General features: G+C 44.0%; 1 protein-coding gene across 1 annotated transcript; it reads right to left on the bottom strand.

Moving 5' to 3' along the window:
- Window positions 1–5,144: 5,144 nt before the first annotated feature.
- ACTC1 (actin alpha cardiac muscle 1) lies at window positions 5,145–12,145 on the bottom strand. The gene is made up of 7 exons (XM_040411506.1): window positions 12,012–12,145; window positions 10,226–10,370; window positions 9,010–9,334; window positions 7,736–7,897; window positions 6,981–7,172; window positions 6,109–6,290; window positions 5,145–5,430 (listed from the first exon to the last, which is right to left on the bottom strand). Exons 2-7 carry the CDS (start codon window positions 10,352–10,354, stop codon window positions 5,287–5,289), a joined length of 1,134 nt encoding a protein of 377 aa, XP_040267440.1. The 5' UTR covers window positions 10,355–10,370; window positions 12,012–12,145; the 3' UTR covers window positions 5,145–5,286.
- Window positions 12,146–13,585: the final 1,440 nt, after the last annotated feature.

Below are 13,585 nucleotides of genomic sequence, written 5' to 3'. Positions count from 1 at the left end.
AGCAAGGTGGAAGCAGTGGTGGATCTGGAGCCAAACACGGGAGGGGTACACCATCTGCTACTTGGGAGACTACCTGTGAGGAACACACTAGCAATGCATGGGTTCATAAAAGTAGCAGCATGCAGCCATCATGCAATGGTTGAGGGACAATGCCATACTCAACAGTGTGAGAGTAGGGGACGTTAGAGTGGGGATATGCAGGATGTGTGGGCAGAAGGTGAGGTACTGATGTTGGCACGACGGCCCTGCGTCAACACAAGGAGAGTCACAATAAAGTGGCATGAGAAAACCGTGCCACTCGTTTACTCTTGCAGCCTGATGCAACAACTGCTGCATCTCCCACCATCTCGCACCCCCTCTCAAGCAGTCAGAGCTCAACAACGTCAGCAGAAGGAAGCTGTCATTCCTTCTCATCGACTTTAATGTCGTCTATTTCTCCTGATGCTCCTTCTCCTCCTCCTCCTCCTCCTCCTCCTCCTACTCCTCATCACTAGTTTCAACAGACGATTGCAAAAAGACAGTATTCATCCAACGGCACAGAAACTGAACGTGCACCTGGCCAAGTTGCTGGTACTACAGCCCCTCCCTCTCTATGCAGTTAACTCTGCATATTTCTAAGAACTGATGGCTTGTGCAGACCCAAGGTGGAGAGTCCCAAGCCGACATTAGTTTTTCAAAAAGGCTGTACCAGCCCTGCATACGTACGTTGAGTAGAAGCCGGGCCAGTCCTTGGGACTCTCGGTGTCTGGCAGAGTTCATGCCAGCACTGACATATGGAGTTGTAACTATGGTCAAAGACAATATTTGTTGTTCATAGCCCACTGGGTAAATGTGGTTCCGGCCCAGGCACACCAGCAACTTGGCCAGGTGATGGCAATGCCGCCTCAGCGGTGTAATGCTGGGATTTCTGCACCAATGTCCTCTTCTGCCTCCTCATCCTCGACCTTGTCCTCACCCTCCACTCCAGGCACAGTTCACAGTGGTCCTCCAGCATATCACCTATGCAAAGCTAGGCGTTGTCATGCTGTTTTGCACCTCGTCAGCCTGGGTGATCGGAGCCACACCAGGGAGAAACTTCTCAGCGTCATCAATAAAGAAATTGAATACTGGCTGTCTACTCACCAACTAGAGATAGCAACCGTGGTTATTGATAACGAGAAGAACATTTTGTCTGTGTTGCATCAGGGAGGGCTGATCCATGCACTTTGCATGGCTCACGTCTTCAATTTTGTTGTCACCCGGTTCCTTGTGTCTTCCACTGAACTGAAAGAGCAGTTAAAAATGTCTAGGAAACTGTGCATGCACTTCAACCACTCTTACCATGCAAAATATGCTCTCCTTGAGCTGCAAAGGCAAAATGCTCTTCCCCAACATCACCTAATATGTGATGTTTCCACCCATTGGAACTCCACGCTCCATATGTTAGACAACCCTGTACGAGCAGAGGCAGGCAGTCAACGATTTCTTAATGCAGCAGACACACAGTGTCACGGTCCCTCAGGTGACTTATGTCAGGAAATCAAGGAGATTGGCTGAGCGTGGAGGAATCTAACAGCCTCCTTGATTGCTCTTGATTCAGTGTTGATATGGTTAATGATCACTTCCCTTTTCTCAGCTGTTGCTCAGTGGTTATCACTTCTACCCTTTATAGTCTCACCCCACCATTCTGACAATGCGGTTGATAGCTTCATTTGGGTTTGGCTGAGCTGGTGTGAGATCCTCTCTGGTGTTCCTGTTCTTCCATCTCTACAGAAGTTAAGTGTTGCATTTGTTTGTATTTGTTATATTCCCTGTTGTTGTATCTGGGCCTGAGACAGAGACTTCCATTCGTCCATCTGGGGAGGAATGGGTTGTCTCTGGTCCTATACTTATTCCAGGGCCTTACATGGAAATCAGGGCCTAGGTATCCTGCTTATGAATATTCCTACCTTCAAGGTCTATTCATATTGATAGTTAGTCAGGGCCCGGATTAGGCTTGTCTAGGAGGTGATCTGTTTCTTCCCTAGTTTCCAGGCCCAGTTACTGTTCCTCTTCCCTCCTGTGTTCAGTGTTGAGTTTTCTCCCCTACACTGATCGTGACACACAGGTTTACTCCCCGGTGTAACTTCCACATTAGCCAGTGCCAGCTCATGCAATTTGCTCACGCCCTTTGAAGGGGCCACTTTATTTGTCTGTCGGCAGAACTGCGGGATGAATGATGTAATTCCATTCTTTCACATCCTGGAGGGGATGCTGAGAAATCTGATTGGTGAGGGGACAGAAGATGAGGTTCCTACATCTCACAGCCACCTGAGCCCTGAGAACTGGCAGAGGAGGAGGACATAAATGTCCAGGAATTTTATACCCTTCTAGAGAGGAGCAGGAGGAGCATGAGGACGACGACGAAGACGACGCAGATGACCCAGACAGACCGTGGCAGTATGCAGTGGAGATGGAGGCAAGTCCCTTGCTCAAATGGCCAGATGCATGCTTTTTTGTTTGTGACAGCCACATTGTCGGAATTATGCAGAGGGATGACTCCTGGCTATCCACATTATTAGACCCTCGCTACTGGTCAAAGATGGGGGCATTTTGTAGACCTTCTGAGAGGGATGCAAAAATGGACTACTAAAGGGACATTCTGTGTAGTAGGTTGGTCGCTGTCTATGAGCACCATCTCCCGACCTCAGGAAGGTCTGACCAGGAGGACCCTCTCCGCTCAAGCTCCACCACCATGACTGGGGGGTGCAGCAGGAGCAGCACCAGCTCCATAAGCAGCAACTTAAGTTTGGAGTCTCTGATGAGCAGTTTTCTTCAGCTGCCGTCTAAAGAAACCACCCAGCAGCAGCAGGACATGCAGCAGAACCTCAACCCGCAGGGGGTGGCATACTTGGACTGGACGCTGTCACCCATGATCAAAGAACCCCTGGACTACTGGGCTTGCAAACTTGAATTGTGACTTCAACTGAGAGTTTCCCATTGACATGCTTTCCTGCCCAGCCTGTAGTGTTGTATCAGAGCAGGTCTTAAGTACAGCACAGTTACCCCTAAGAGAACTCACCTTTCCTCCCAAAAGACTAATCTTCATAAAGATGAATCAAGCATGGATCAACCAGCGTTTCCAGACACTGGTGCCTGATGCAACAGAATACATCATTCTGCCACTAATAATCATATTGTAGTGTGCTGGCACAATGGAATATTGTGTACAATGGGCCATTACTTCTGTCCACCATTCTGATGCTGCCACCTGCCTGATCCCACCCGCCTCCTGCCTCTACGGCCAGTTGTACAGAGGGGCTTCTTGGCCTACTGATATGCATACCACTGGCCCTTGCTATCACACTGCTGGGTTCTGTTACTACTGTGATCTGCCATCATCTTGTGCTGTATGCCACTGCTGCCCCCCCCCCCCCCTCCTCACTCTGTCATAAGGCCACGATTGTCACTGGTACTACTGGTGCCACCCTCCCCACTCTGTCATGGGGCCATTACTTGAATATTGGTGCACTGCACAGTTATGTACATGGCAATAAATTGGAGCAGAGTCTGTAGTTCAGCAGTCTCTTACGCTCCCCCTGCACTCCCCCTGCAGTTTAACTTCGAAGCCTTCACTTTGATATTAGGCTTGTATATGATATGGGAAGGATATGATTAGTCATATTGGGCTTGGTTTACCAGATTTCAAGCGTTTCGTGATTATCGGAACAAATCTCATTTTTTTAACTTCACATGCTTTAACTTCACACTTTAACACAACACAGGCCATTGAAAGTCAAGTTAAAGTTTACTGCAATAGTTTAATGCGTTATGAGGGCCAAGTTAACGACAGTCATTGGCTCCATCATATGAAACTGCACACAATACAATGTAATATGTTTAATACTTCATCTATTGACGAATCACCCTGTATGTTAAACTCAGTAGACTACAGATGCAGTTAAAAAACTAAAAATATATATTCTGTTAGATGCCCCCCAAATGAGTGCCACAAGGCACTCATTTGGCACACATAAGGCCCTTTATAGCCTATTAACACTTTCAACACACCTTCTGTCTTATACCCTGAACAAGTGGCATGTAAGACCAATATACACCACATTACTAGTATGTGGGAACCATTTCTAAGCAGTGTTTCAGCCATATTCATTGCTATAGGAATCTATCATTTTGGGCATGCAATCAGTAAAATGGGTCATATCGGAGAGATCTGAGACTTTCATAGTGGACCCACACATCCATAAAGCTTTATTTCATAAACTTTCATAAGAGGCGAGGAAGTATTCATATGTCCGCGAGCATTTGGTTATTATGTGCTGTTTGCATGAGAATTGAGGTGATGAGAAGATGTTATGGTGAAGTCAGTTTGTAATAATTTTCTATGTCTCTATTGCTAATTATAGACAACATGATGTTGTTTTTGAGGTGTGTTCCCACCACTGTGAATAAACTAACATTGACCAGTCTTGAGGTCTTGTATTACGTTGATCTTCTGCAGTTTATGATATCCAGGCCTGAGTGATTTGTGAATATCTTGCTTAAAGAGACCGATGGGTGACATTTTTGTGTTGTTGTGCAGATTATCCATAGTGGCTTGATATTTAGCACCAGTGCTTTGCGCTGGGGTCCTGGATTTGAATTTGTCCATGAGCAACATCTGCATGGAGTTTGTATGTTCTCCCCGTGTGTGGGGGATTTCCTCCGGGTACTCTGGTTTCCCACAAATATATACAAATTTGCAAATTGGCTTCCTACAAAATTGTGTGTTGGGGTCAAGCACCTATATGGCAACCACTGACTTCCCAGAGAGTCGCCCCAGCCACATAACTGTCCCTGTGAGAAAAGTGCATTACAAATGTTTCATTGTTTCCATATTTAAGACAGAATGTTTTCGAATTTAAAGAAATTTTTCATTTTACCATCACATTTTTATTTAACTTGTTTAACAAAATAAAATTCCAATTATCAATGCTTTCATGCACTATTTGAATCTTCTTACGCTATTTTTGACCTTCAATTTGACCTGCATTTTTGAAACATTAGCAAATGCATATCGGAGATATGCAGTATCATTTTTACCCCAAGAAGCTTTCACCTAGAATAGGTTCCTATTTTATTGTTGACCCTAACATCCGAAGGCAAAGAAAATACGACAGGCGAAGTGATGGACTTAATAATGGCATCTGATTTATTTATAAAGTAATAAATATGATGGAGTGTAAACAAACTGTACAATGGCTGCCCAATGTCTTGCTGTTCTGAGTCGGAGGTACTGCGTATATGTTGCTGAAGGAAAATAGGGACTTTTTAGAAGCACTTCCTGTGCACAATGGAGGGTCCGGCCTCATCGTACTCCTGCTTGCTGATCCACATCTGCTGGAAGGTGGACAGAGAAGCCAGGATGGAGCCACCAATCCATACAGAGTATTTACGCTCAGGTGGGGCAATGATCTGTGGGAAAAGTAAAGAAATGTAAATGCATAGCGAGCACACTAAACAATGGGGCCTCCGTGAGTCTAGTACCTTTCAGTCTATTAACCATATAGTCTGATATACAGATGTGTCCTTACTTACCCTTCAGATAGCCCACGATTAGTAGCTTGAGATGATAACAAAACTTCTACATTATGCACAATGCAGAGAGTGAGGCAAATGTGTTTTTTTTTTAAATCAAATTCTGGTCATCTTGCTCCACTTATGGGATAAGAGGAAGGGGAAAGGAGGGCTCATCTGTACATCTTGGATTTTAAGCTATGACTGCAACTCTTGACTAGTAGCTGTGTTCTAGATTCTATACATTTTAAGGGGTTGTCCCTTATGAAGACTTATCCCCGATCCAGAGGAGCGACTGACCTTCACTCAATTCAAACAGGGGAACACTAGACCCCTGTTCTCATGATTGGCAGAAGCCACCGAAATCAGACCCCCGCTGATAGAACAATTATCCCCACTCCTGTGTATGGAGGATAAGTCTTTATAATGGGAGTCTAGAACAACCCATTTAATATTAATTATAATATCCCAATAATAAGCTGGAAATGTTGTGTTCTGGTCATAATATGGAAGAAATAGGTGTTTTGTGTTGTTTTTGAATATACATATAAGAACAAGACCATTTTCTGTACTCACCTTGATCTTCATGGTGCTGGGAGCCAGGGCAGTGATTTCCTTCTGCATTCTGTCAGCAATACCTGGGTACATGGTGGTACCACCGGACAGGACGTTGTTGGCATACAGGTCCTTGCGGATGTCAATGTCGCATTTCATGATGCTGTTGTAGGTAGTTTCATGAATACCAGCAGACTCCATACCTGAGATCAACGAAAAGGAAGCCATGATTTGTAAGCAGAGTCTATAGTGATTGTGAAGAACAGGTGTCCAAGAACATTAGTGCCCAAGGGTGAATTTAACATGTTCTGCCAACTGGGAAGCAACTGTCCAAACCACTATGCATATGTTAGAGCTTTAAAATAATAAAAGGGTCTTTGTTGAAGTAGCAGCTTCTGTTGGCCAGGGAACATAATATGGGAGCCCTTTCATGGTCTTTACAATACATCTATAGTTAAAGTAGATATGAAATTTTGCAGTACAGTAACATTTGCCTATTCTGCTGCAAATATGTCAGGTATGTAGCTATAGAGGGTGCAGAGGTAGGAGCTGTACCTGGTGACTGAGGGTCTCACTAACCCTCTTCTACAGAAGAAACCAGTATTATAAAAGGCAAGTGGTGGGTAATTGGCTTTACTACAAATATTTGACTGGACCTAAGATATAGGTATTGCTCTTTATTATATGAATATTGAATATGTAAAGTTACATTCTAAGTAATTCAATATTAGTTCTGTGTTTGACGTGTCTGAGTTGATTCACATATTTGGGATAGTTTGTGATTACCCATTATCATACTGTAATAACGTCTGGAAGTAAGTGGTATGGTGTGTTCATGCATCTGTCAGTTAAATAATGTGGAGATGTGAATGGTTAGAAGCATGAAGGCTCACCAATGAAGGATGGCTGGAAGAGGGTCTCAGGGCAACGGAAACGTTCATTTCCAATGGTGATGACCTGGCCGTCAGGCAGTTCATAGCTCTTCTCCAGGGAAGATGAAGAGGCAGCTGTTGCCATCTCATTCTCAAAGTCCAGAGCCACATAGCACAGCTTCTCCTTGATGTCACGGACAATTTCACGCTCAGCTGTAAAGATGAGAAAAAAAGAAAATGTTGAACTAAACCTTATTACCGTGATAACATTTTCAGATACCCTATGGTGTGTGACACATTACCAAATGACATTTTGGGTGTCTAGATATAATGTATGACTGCATTAACTATTTGTACAATGAGTTTAATATATCTAGAGATATCGTAGAATAAACCCATAATTTCCAGTTATCTCAGGGTAATTCAGTAAGGTAAGAGTACATTAAATGTCCCCTGAGAAGAGAGAGCTATAATTCAGCCCCTGGCGGACACGGATTTGATTTGTGCAGTATGTGAGATGTACGGATTGTGCAGTAGTTACAAATTGCTGCAAATCACATGGAATATGTCCTGTGTGCCTCCCAGAGTCTTGTGACTGCCGCTGACTCTTAACGTGCCTCGGGCATACCAAATTATACACTACAGCCTCTATCTCTTTGTGTCATTGCTCCTGTAAATTTTGCACAAATTGACCTGGTTGTGAGAATAAGCGCTTTTGAGGCCTGGGCCCTGCAGCTCCGAAATTCTAGGAAACTATGATATGACATTAAACTTGCCTGTGGTCACAAAAGAGTAGCCACGCTCAGTCAGGATCTTCATGAGGTAATCTGTGAGGTCTCTGCCAGCCAGGTCAAGACGCATGATGGCATGGGGCAGAGCATACCCTTCATAGATGGGGACGTTGTGTGTGACACCATCACCGGAGTCCAGAACGATACCTGAAAATCACAGAACAGCCATTTAAAGACAGACTTTACACAATACAAGGTAGTCATGTGTAGTATGCATGGTCCTTGTATCCATGGTTGATACATCCTCCAGCAATGTTGGAGACACAAAAGGATCTGTGCGGTATGAAAAATACTAAAAAATTATAATAATGGGACCATATCAATAGGCAATACAGTCAATGAAGGAAAGCCTGTGGACTTTGCAAGAGAGATTATTACACGTCTAGCCACTTTCTCTGCTTTCCTTATTCTTAGGCTACATGCACACAACCATATGTGTTTTGCGGTCCGCAAATTGCGGATCCACAAAAAAAACGGATGACATTCAGTATGGCATCCATTTTTTTTGCGGATCCGTTTTTTTTGCGGATCCATTGCAATAATGCCTATCCTTGTCCGCAAACTAGAAAAAAATAGGACAGGCACTATTTTCTTTGCGGAGCAACGGAACGGACATACTGAAATGAATGGGTCCGCATCCTATCCGCAAAAAAAAAACGGATCGGACACGGAAACAAAATACGGTCGTGTGCATGAGGCCTTATCAGCAGAAAAGCTTTCGAGATTTCAGTGTCTCTGAGAAGCATAGAGTGAGCAAGGTTCAGCTGTACTTCTCCCTTCACTACTTATAGCTCAGACAGATGTGATTGCCCGGTTTACAGCTCGAGCCAGAGTGGGGTCACAGCACTCCATCACCCTTCCTCTGTGAAGTGCTATTCCTGTAAATATAAGCCAGTATTTCAGTACCACTAAATAGGCTAGATTCAGAGACGAGATGCCCGTGTCATCCATGTAAGAAGATTAAAGCTTCCATCTCATTCTGGTTGAACTCGCAATGAATTACTTTGACTTTGTATAAATGGGTGCACGGTTGAAATAAAAAAATATAAAAGCATTTACTGTCAGTTTGTTGACCTAACATTTTTTAGGAGTATGCTTAGAATTATTATATGTTAACCCGTAGTAGTACTTCTGAAATAATTAGGGCATATGTGATACTCATGTTCGAAAATCACTGCACTGCAATACATGGGCAGCAGGAAAGAGAGAAGAAAAAAGATGGTCCAAGTACCTATTGATAAAATTTGTAAAGTTCTCACCTGTGGTACGACCAGAAGCGTACAGAGACAGCACAGCCTGGATGGCAACATACATGGCTGGGACGTTGAAGGTCTCAAACATGATCTGTGTCATCTTCTCACGGTTAGCCTTGGGGTTCAGTGGGGCTTCAGTGAGCAGGGTGGGGTGTTCCTCAGGGGCTACACGGAGCTCATTGTAGAAGGTGTGGTGCCAGATCTTCTCCATATCATCCCAGTTGGTGATGATACCGTGTTCAATGGGGTACTTGAGGGTCAGGATACCTCTCTTGCTCTGAGCTTCATCACCTACGTAGGAGTCCTTCTGACCCATACCCACCATGACGCCCTATAGTGAAGGAAAAGATTGAACACTGATGTTATAGTTGCTGAAATTAAGTTATGTCTGATAGGACACATCAGATGGGCATTATAATTAGAAATATGAGCTTAAGTTCTTTGGAGGATACATATAATTGTATCAGCCAGTTCTTTTTATATGGTGATTATAACCGTGGCTCAGTTGTGGGTCACTTACCTTGACCTACAACTGAAGGTGACAAGATCATGACTCAGTTGGCATTAATATAATTTGGCCCCACAAACTGTACAGCTCTTCATCACTAATGCCTTAGAGCTAGTGTTTCCAATATATTCCCAGTTGAGGACTTGGCAGGACCTAGCGGTAAATGATACTAATAGGCTGTTGGCAAAGCTTAATTGTAATATGCTCAGCTTTCCTCATGAGTATTTGGATGTTAACAGTGCTTCTGCTGATATTTCAGCTATGGCACAGCCATTCACTGTATGCCAGCATTGACTGTATAACAAGGCCAATTTCAGCCAGCACACAGTAAGACGGGAAAATATGAGGAGGCTCAAAGCTGCCTAATTATAACTGGCTCATCTTATCAGTGGACCTTTACGGCACACGGTCTGCGCTATTTCTAATTTTATCTTCCTCTAGTAGGAAAACAAGGAAAGATTAAGAGGTGTAGATGTACGGCCATGCTATAAATAAGCACTGAATGATACGGCTATAGCTTGTCACTGCTCGGTGGACAACTAGGTGGGAAGCCTATCGCTTTGTGCCTGTGTGCTGCTCATATTGCATTCCCTAATAGCCTAGATCATTTTATTACTGACTCTGAGAATAAAAGAACTCATTCTAAATAATTATTCTATTAACCAATATCACGATTTTCTTAATAATACTAATATTTAGGGAAAAGATGTATACCTGATGACGGGGGCGACCAACGATTGAGGGGAACACAGCGCGAGGGGCATCATCCCCAGCGAACCCAGCCTTCACCAGCCCTGAGCCGTTGTCACACACCAAGGCGGTGGTCTCCTCATCGTCGCACATGTTGGCGGGTTATGTTCTGTAGAATAGAATAGAAAAAATCTGAGTAAAACACAAACCATGTAATTACTGATGTTTCAAACGATCCTTCACGATTACTTCTCTCACTCATAGTACCGGCATAGTATATAGTGTGGACATATTACATAAATCTATGCCGAAGCATTGCTATACATATGGTATAGTGCTGGATCATTTTATGGCTATTCTGTTGATAACCACTGAAATTCTCTAAAAAGTACTGTGACTACTGGAAAGTAGTAACGGCAGGGTAACAATTCCTTTAAACTGCTCAAGTGACTTATTTGCTTTATGAAATGCTTTACTATGTTTATGGTTGCAAATGCAAAATTGTGAAAATCCAGCCATATACAAAGAATATATTGGTGGGGAAGTATATATATATATATATATATATATATATAATTTACTGCCAAAGAATGCTGGGAGTTGTAGTTGTCCACTAACTGGAGAGTCGGATTGTTCCAAAGCATAGAATTAAATGCAGGATTTTAACTTTAAATAGCAGCTTCAACAGTGACCTCTACCCTCCCCCCCCCCCTTCAGCAGTCGCCCTCACATGTCCAAGAACAGCTGTCCCTGACACAAGCCTGCCCGGTGCCCAGCTCCCCTCCACCCTCGCACAAGTGCAAGCTGAGTTTCACGTTTCCACACCTGACACCGCACACTCCATGTGGAATAACAGCACAAAGCGAATGAGGTTAATGGTTTGCTACAGTAAGTACTGTTTTGTCATGAAAGGGTTAATGGCGCTATAGCTATTGCCTGTTTAGTGGTCGTCTAAATGTGTTCAATAAGGATAATGCTGGATCCTTAATATTATTAATGGATTCATGGGGGGGGGGGACAGGGGTAACTCGGGGTAGTAAAACTAAAGTTAACACCCCACAAAATCACTATGCCGCTCTGTGTCTCGCCCTATGTGTGAATATATACTTGTCCAGTGCCAGGTATTGATAGAAAAGTGGTTACGTCTTAAAGGGAACCTGTCACCGGGATTTTGGGTATAGTGTTGAGGACATGGTCTGCTAGATGGCGGCTAGCACATCCGCAATACCCAGTCCCCATAGCTCTGTGTGCTTTTATTGTATAAAAAAAAACGATTTCATACATATGCAAATTAACATAAAAGAGTCATATCTTACTTGTGTGGCCAGAGAAGAGTCATATTTTCAAGCTCTGACTCATCTCAGGGTAATTTGCATATGTATCAAATCGGTTTTTATACACAATAAAAGCACACAGAGCTATGGGGACTGGGTATTGCGGATGTGCTAGCGGCCATCTAGCAACCCATGTCCTCAGCTCTATACACAAAATCCCGATGACAGGTTCCCTTTAAGAAAACTGCAAGCAACTGTTGCAAATTCCTGTAACCACTGGAAAAATCACGTGAAAGTTTCCAGCTCGAAAAGCCGAAAAAAGACATAGTTCCAATGATCTGAGCCTTCCCTGTGTGGTCATCCTGTTGTGTCCGGGTCTGCAGAGTCAGCAGGAGCTTGTCAGGAAAAAAGGGTAACTATTTCCAATGTTTCCAAAAAGAAAAGTGAAGCTTGACTTTGTCCCCATAGTCTAAGTGCTGAAGTCCATCTGACAGGAAGGAGCAACAAGCCACCTACAGGTCCCCGCTGGTACTCACCTGGTCAGCGCAAGAGAGCTGGCTGCTGTGTTTGAAATTGGCTGGGTGCTGCCTTGGGAACTGAGCTGACAATTTATACCCTGCCGGAAGATGGAGAGTCAGTGGGGAGCTCCACGGGGAAAGGCAGATGGCCTATCCTTATTTGGTAGCTTCTGGGCCATTGAGTAGCAAAGAAGCCATTAATGGAGTAGGTGAGGGGGAGGGCAGGGTCCATGGACCCCTTAGCCCATGTATGGAAGGCATGGAGGTGGGGAGAGCACTACGAGGGATAGCCAAATAGGGATTCCCAAAGAAGCATGTCTGCAATGCTGGGTGACAAAAAAAAAATAACAGCACAATGAAAGAAATAGCATAGAAACATAGACTGGTAAGGGGCAGACAGGTGCCGCACAATTGGGAGATGGGGGGGGGGGGGTCATCACTGAGCTCCAGACCAGCGAGGCTTGTGTCCTGTCTAATGAAAGATCGGACAGGAGTTTAATCTGCCAATGATTTATACATTAAATAATGAAATGAGAGGCCTCTTAAGTAGCGGAAAGAATGGCACACGGAGCGCACATACTACTCCACATGTTCCATGTCAGGCAGTAGAGGTGTCCCATAGTAATATTAATTATACCCTCCTTCTAATCCCCTTTGGGGGCCTGCATTCCATAACTGTCATCCTTGCTACTGTATTCAGCAGGACTTTCCAATGCTAGATAGCAGTAAAAGTAAATAGAAAAACATACAACTGAATGCAGATGTAGCAGAGCTGAACCTGTCATTTCAGCTCTGTCCCTGCTCTTTTTTATTTGATAACCTAGCAGATAAGGGTAGGTTCCACAGAGGTTTCTGGAGGAAGCTTTGATCCAGAAGTGGATCCAGCAGGAATTGCTTTATATTATTTCTGATTCCTTTCGAATCCACTTCTGGCATTAGCTGAAAAGCCAGCAGGAAAGTCTGCCTCAAAATCTTCTCCCAAAAAGTCTATGTGAATCTGCCCTTAAGGGTCTGTTCACACAGCGGGTTCACATACCGTGGAATTTTGATGCAGACATCCATGCTGAAATTTCGCCCCAAAAAACTCCAGCAGCTGCATCATTTCACGGGAAGGCAATGGTGAGGGTCGCAGAGCGGTGGTTTAAAGCTACGGCGAGAACGGACATGTCCCTTCTCGGCGCGGCCGTGTCTATAAGCCCCCGCTCTGCGATCCTCAGCACTGCCTTCCATTGAGATCCATGGATGCGGAATGTCGGTGCCGCACTCTGCACCAAAATTCTACTGTAGAACCCACCACGTGAACATCATGGAAAAGAGATTCTTCTCCAGTGAAATGACCAGCAGGTATGGAAACCCATGAGCACTCATATGTTTTTATAGGATCCATAAGGTGAAACCATAACTGTATATATCTAAAATCTAGCATACATACATACATGGCAAAAAAAAAGTTTCACCAAATACAAACTCCGCTCTGCTGTGTTTGACAAACTGAGTACGACTATATCTGTAGGTATTAGGGAGAGATCAAGCCAGACGTGAGTTAACTTGCAATCTTGAGTAAAACAGGTTTCATCCTTTCAGAGAATATC

This window comes from Bufo bufo, chromosome 11 (genome assembly GCF_905171765.1).
Source record: "Bufo bufo chromosome 11, aBufBuf1.1, whole genome shotgun sequence".
In the NCBI taxonomy this organism is placed as follows: Eukaryota; Metazoa; Chordata; class Amphibia; order Anura; family Bufonidae; genus Bufo; species Bufo bufo.
This window is presented reverse-complemented; position numbering and strand designations above follow the sequence as displayed.

Coding starts and splice junctions, on each gene's coding strand:
- ACTC1 (XM_040411506.1), bottom strand. CDS start 10,354: ATGTGCGACGATGAGGAGACCACCGCCTTGGTGTGTGACAACGGCTCA. Junction 9,335..10,225: donor TTGGTCGCCCCCGTCATCAG/GTATACATCTTT, acceptor CCTTCACTATAG/GGCGTCATGGTGGGTATGGG. Junction 5,431..6,108: donor CCAGCACCATGAAGATCAAG/GTGAGTACAGAA, acceptor CTTTTCCCACAG/ATCATTGCCCCACCTGAGCG.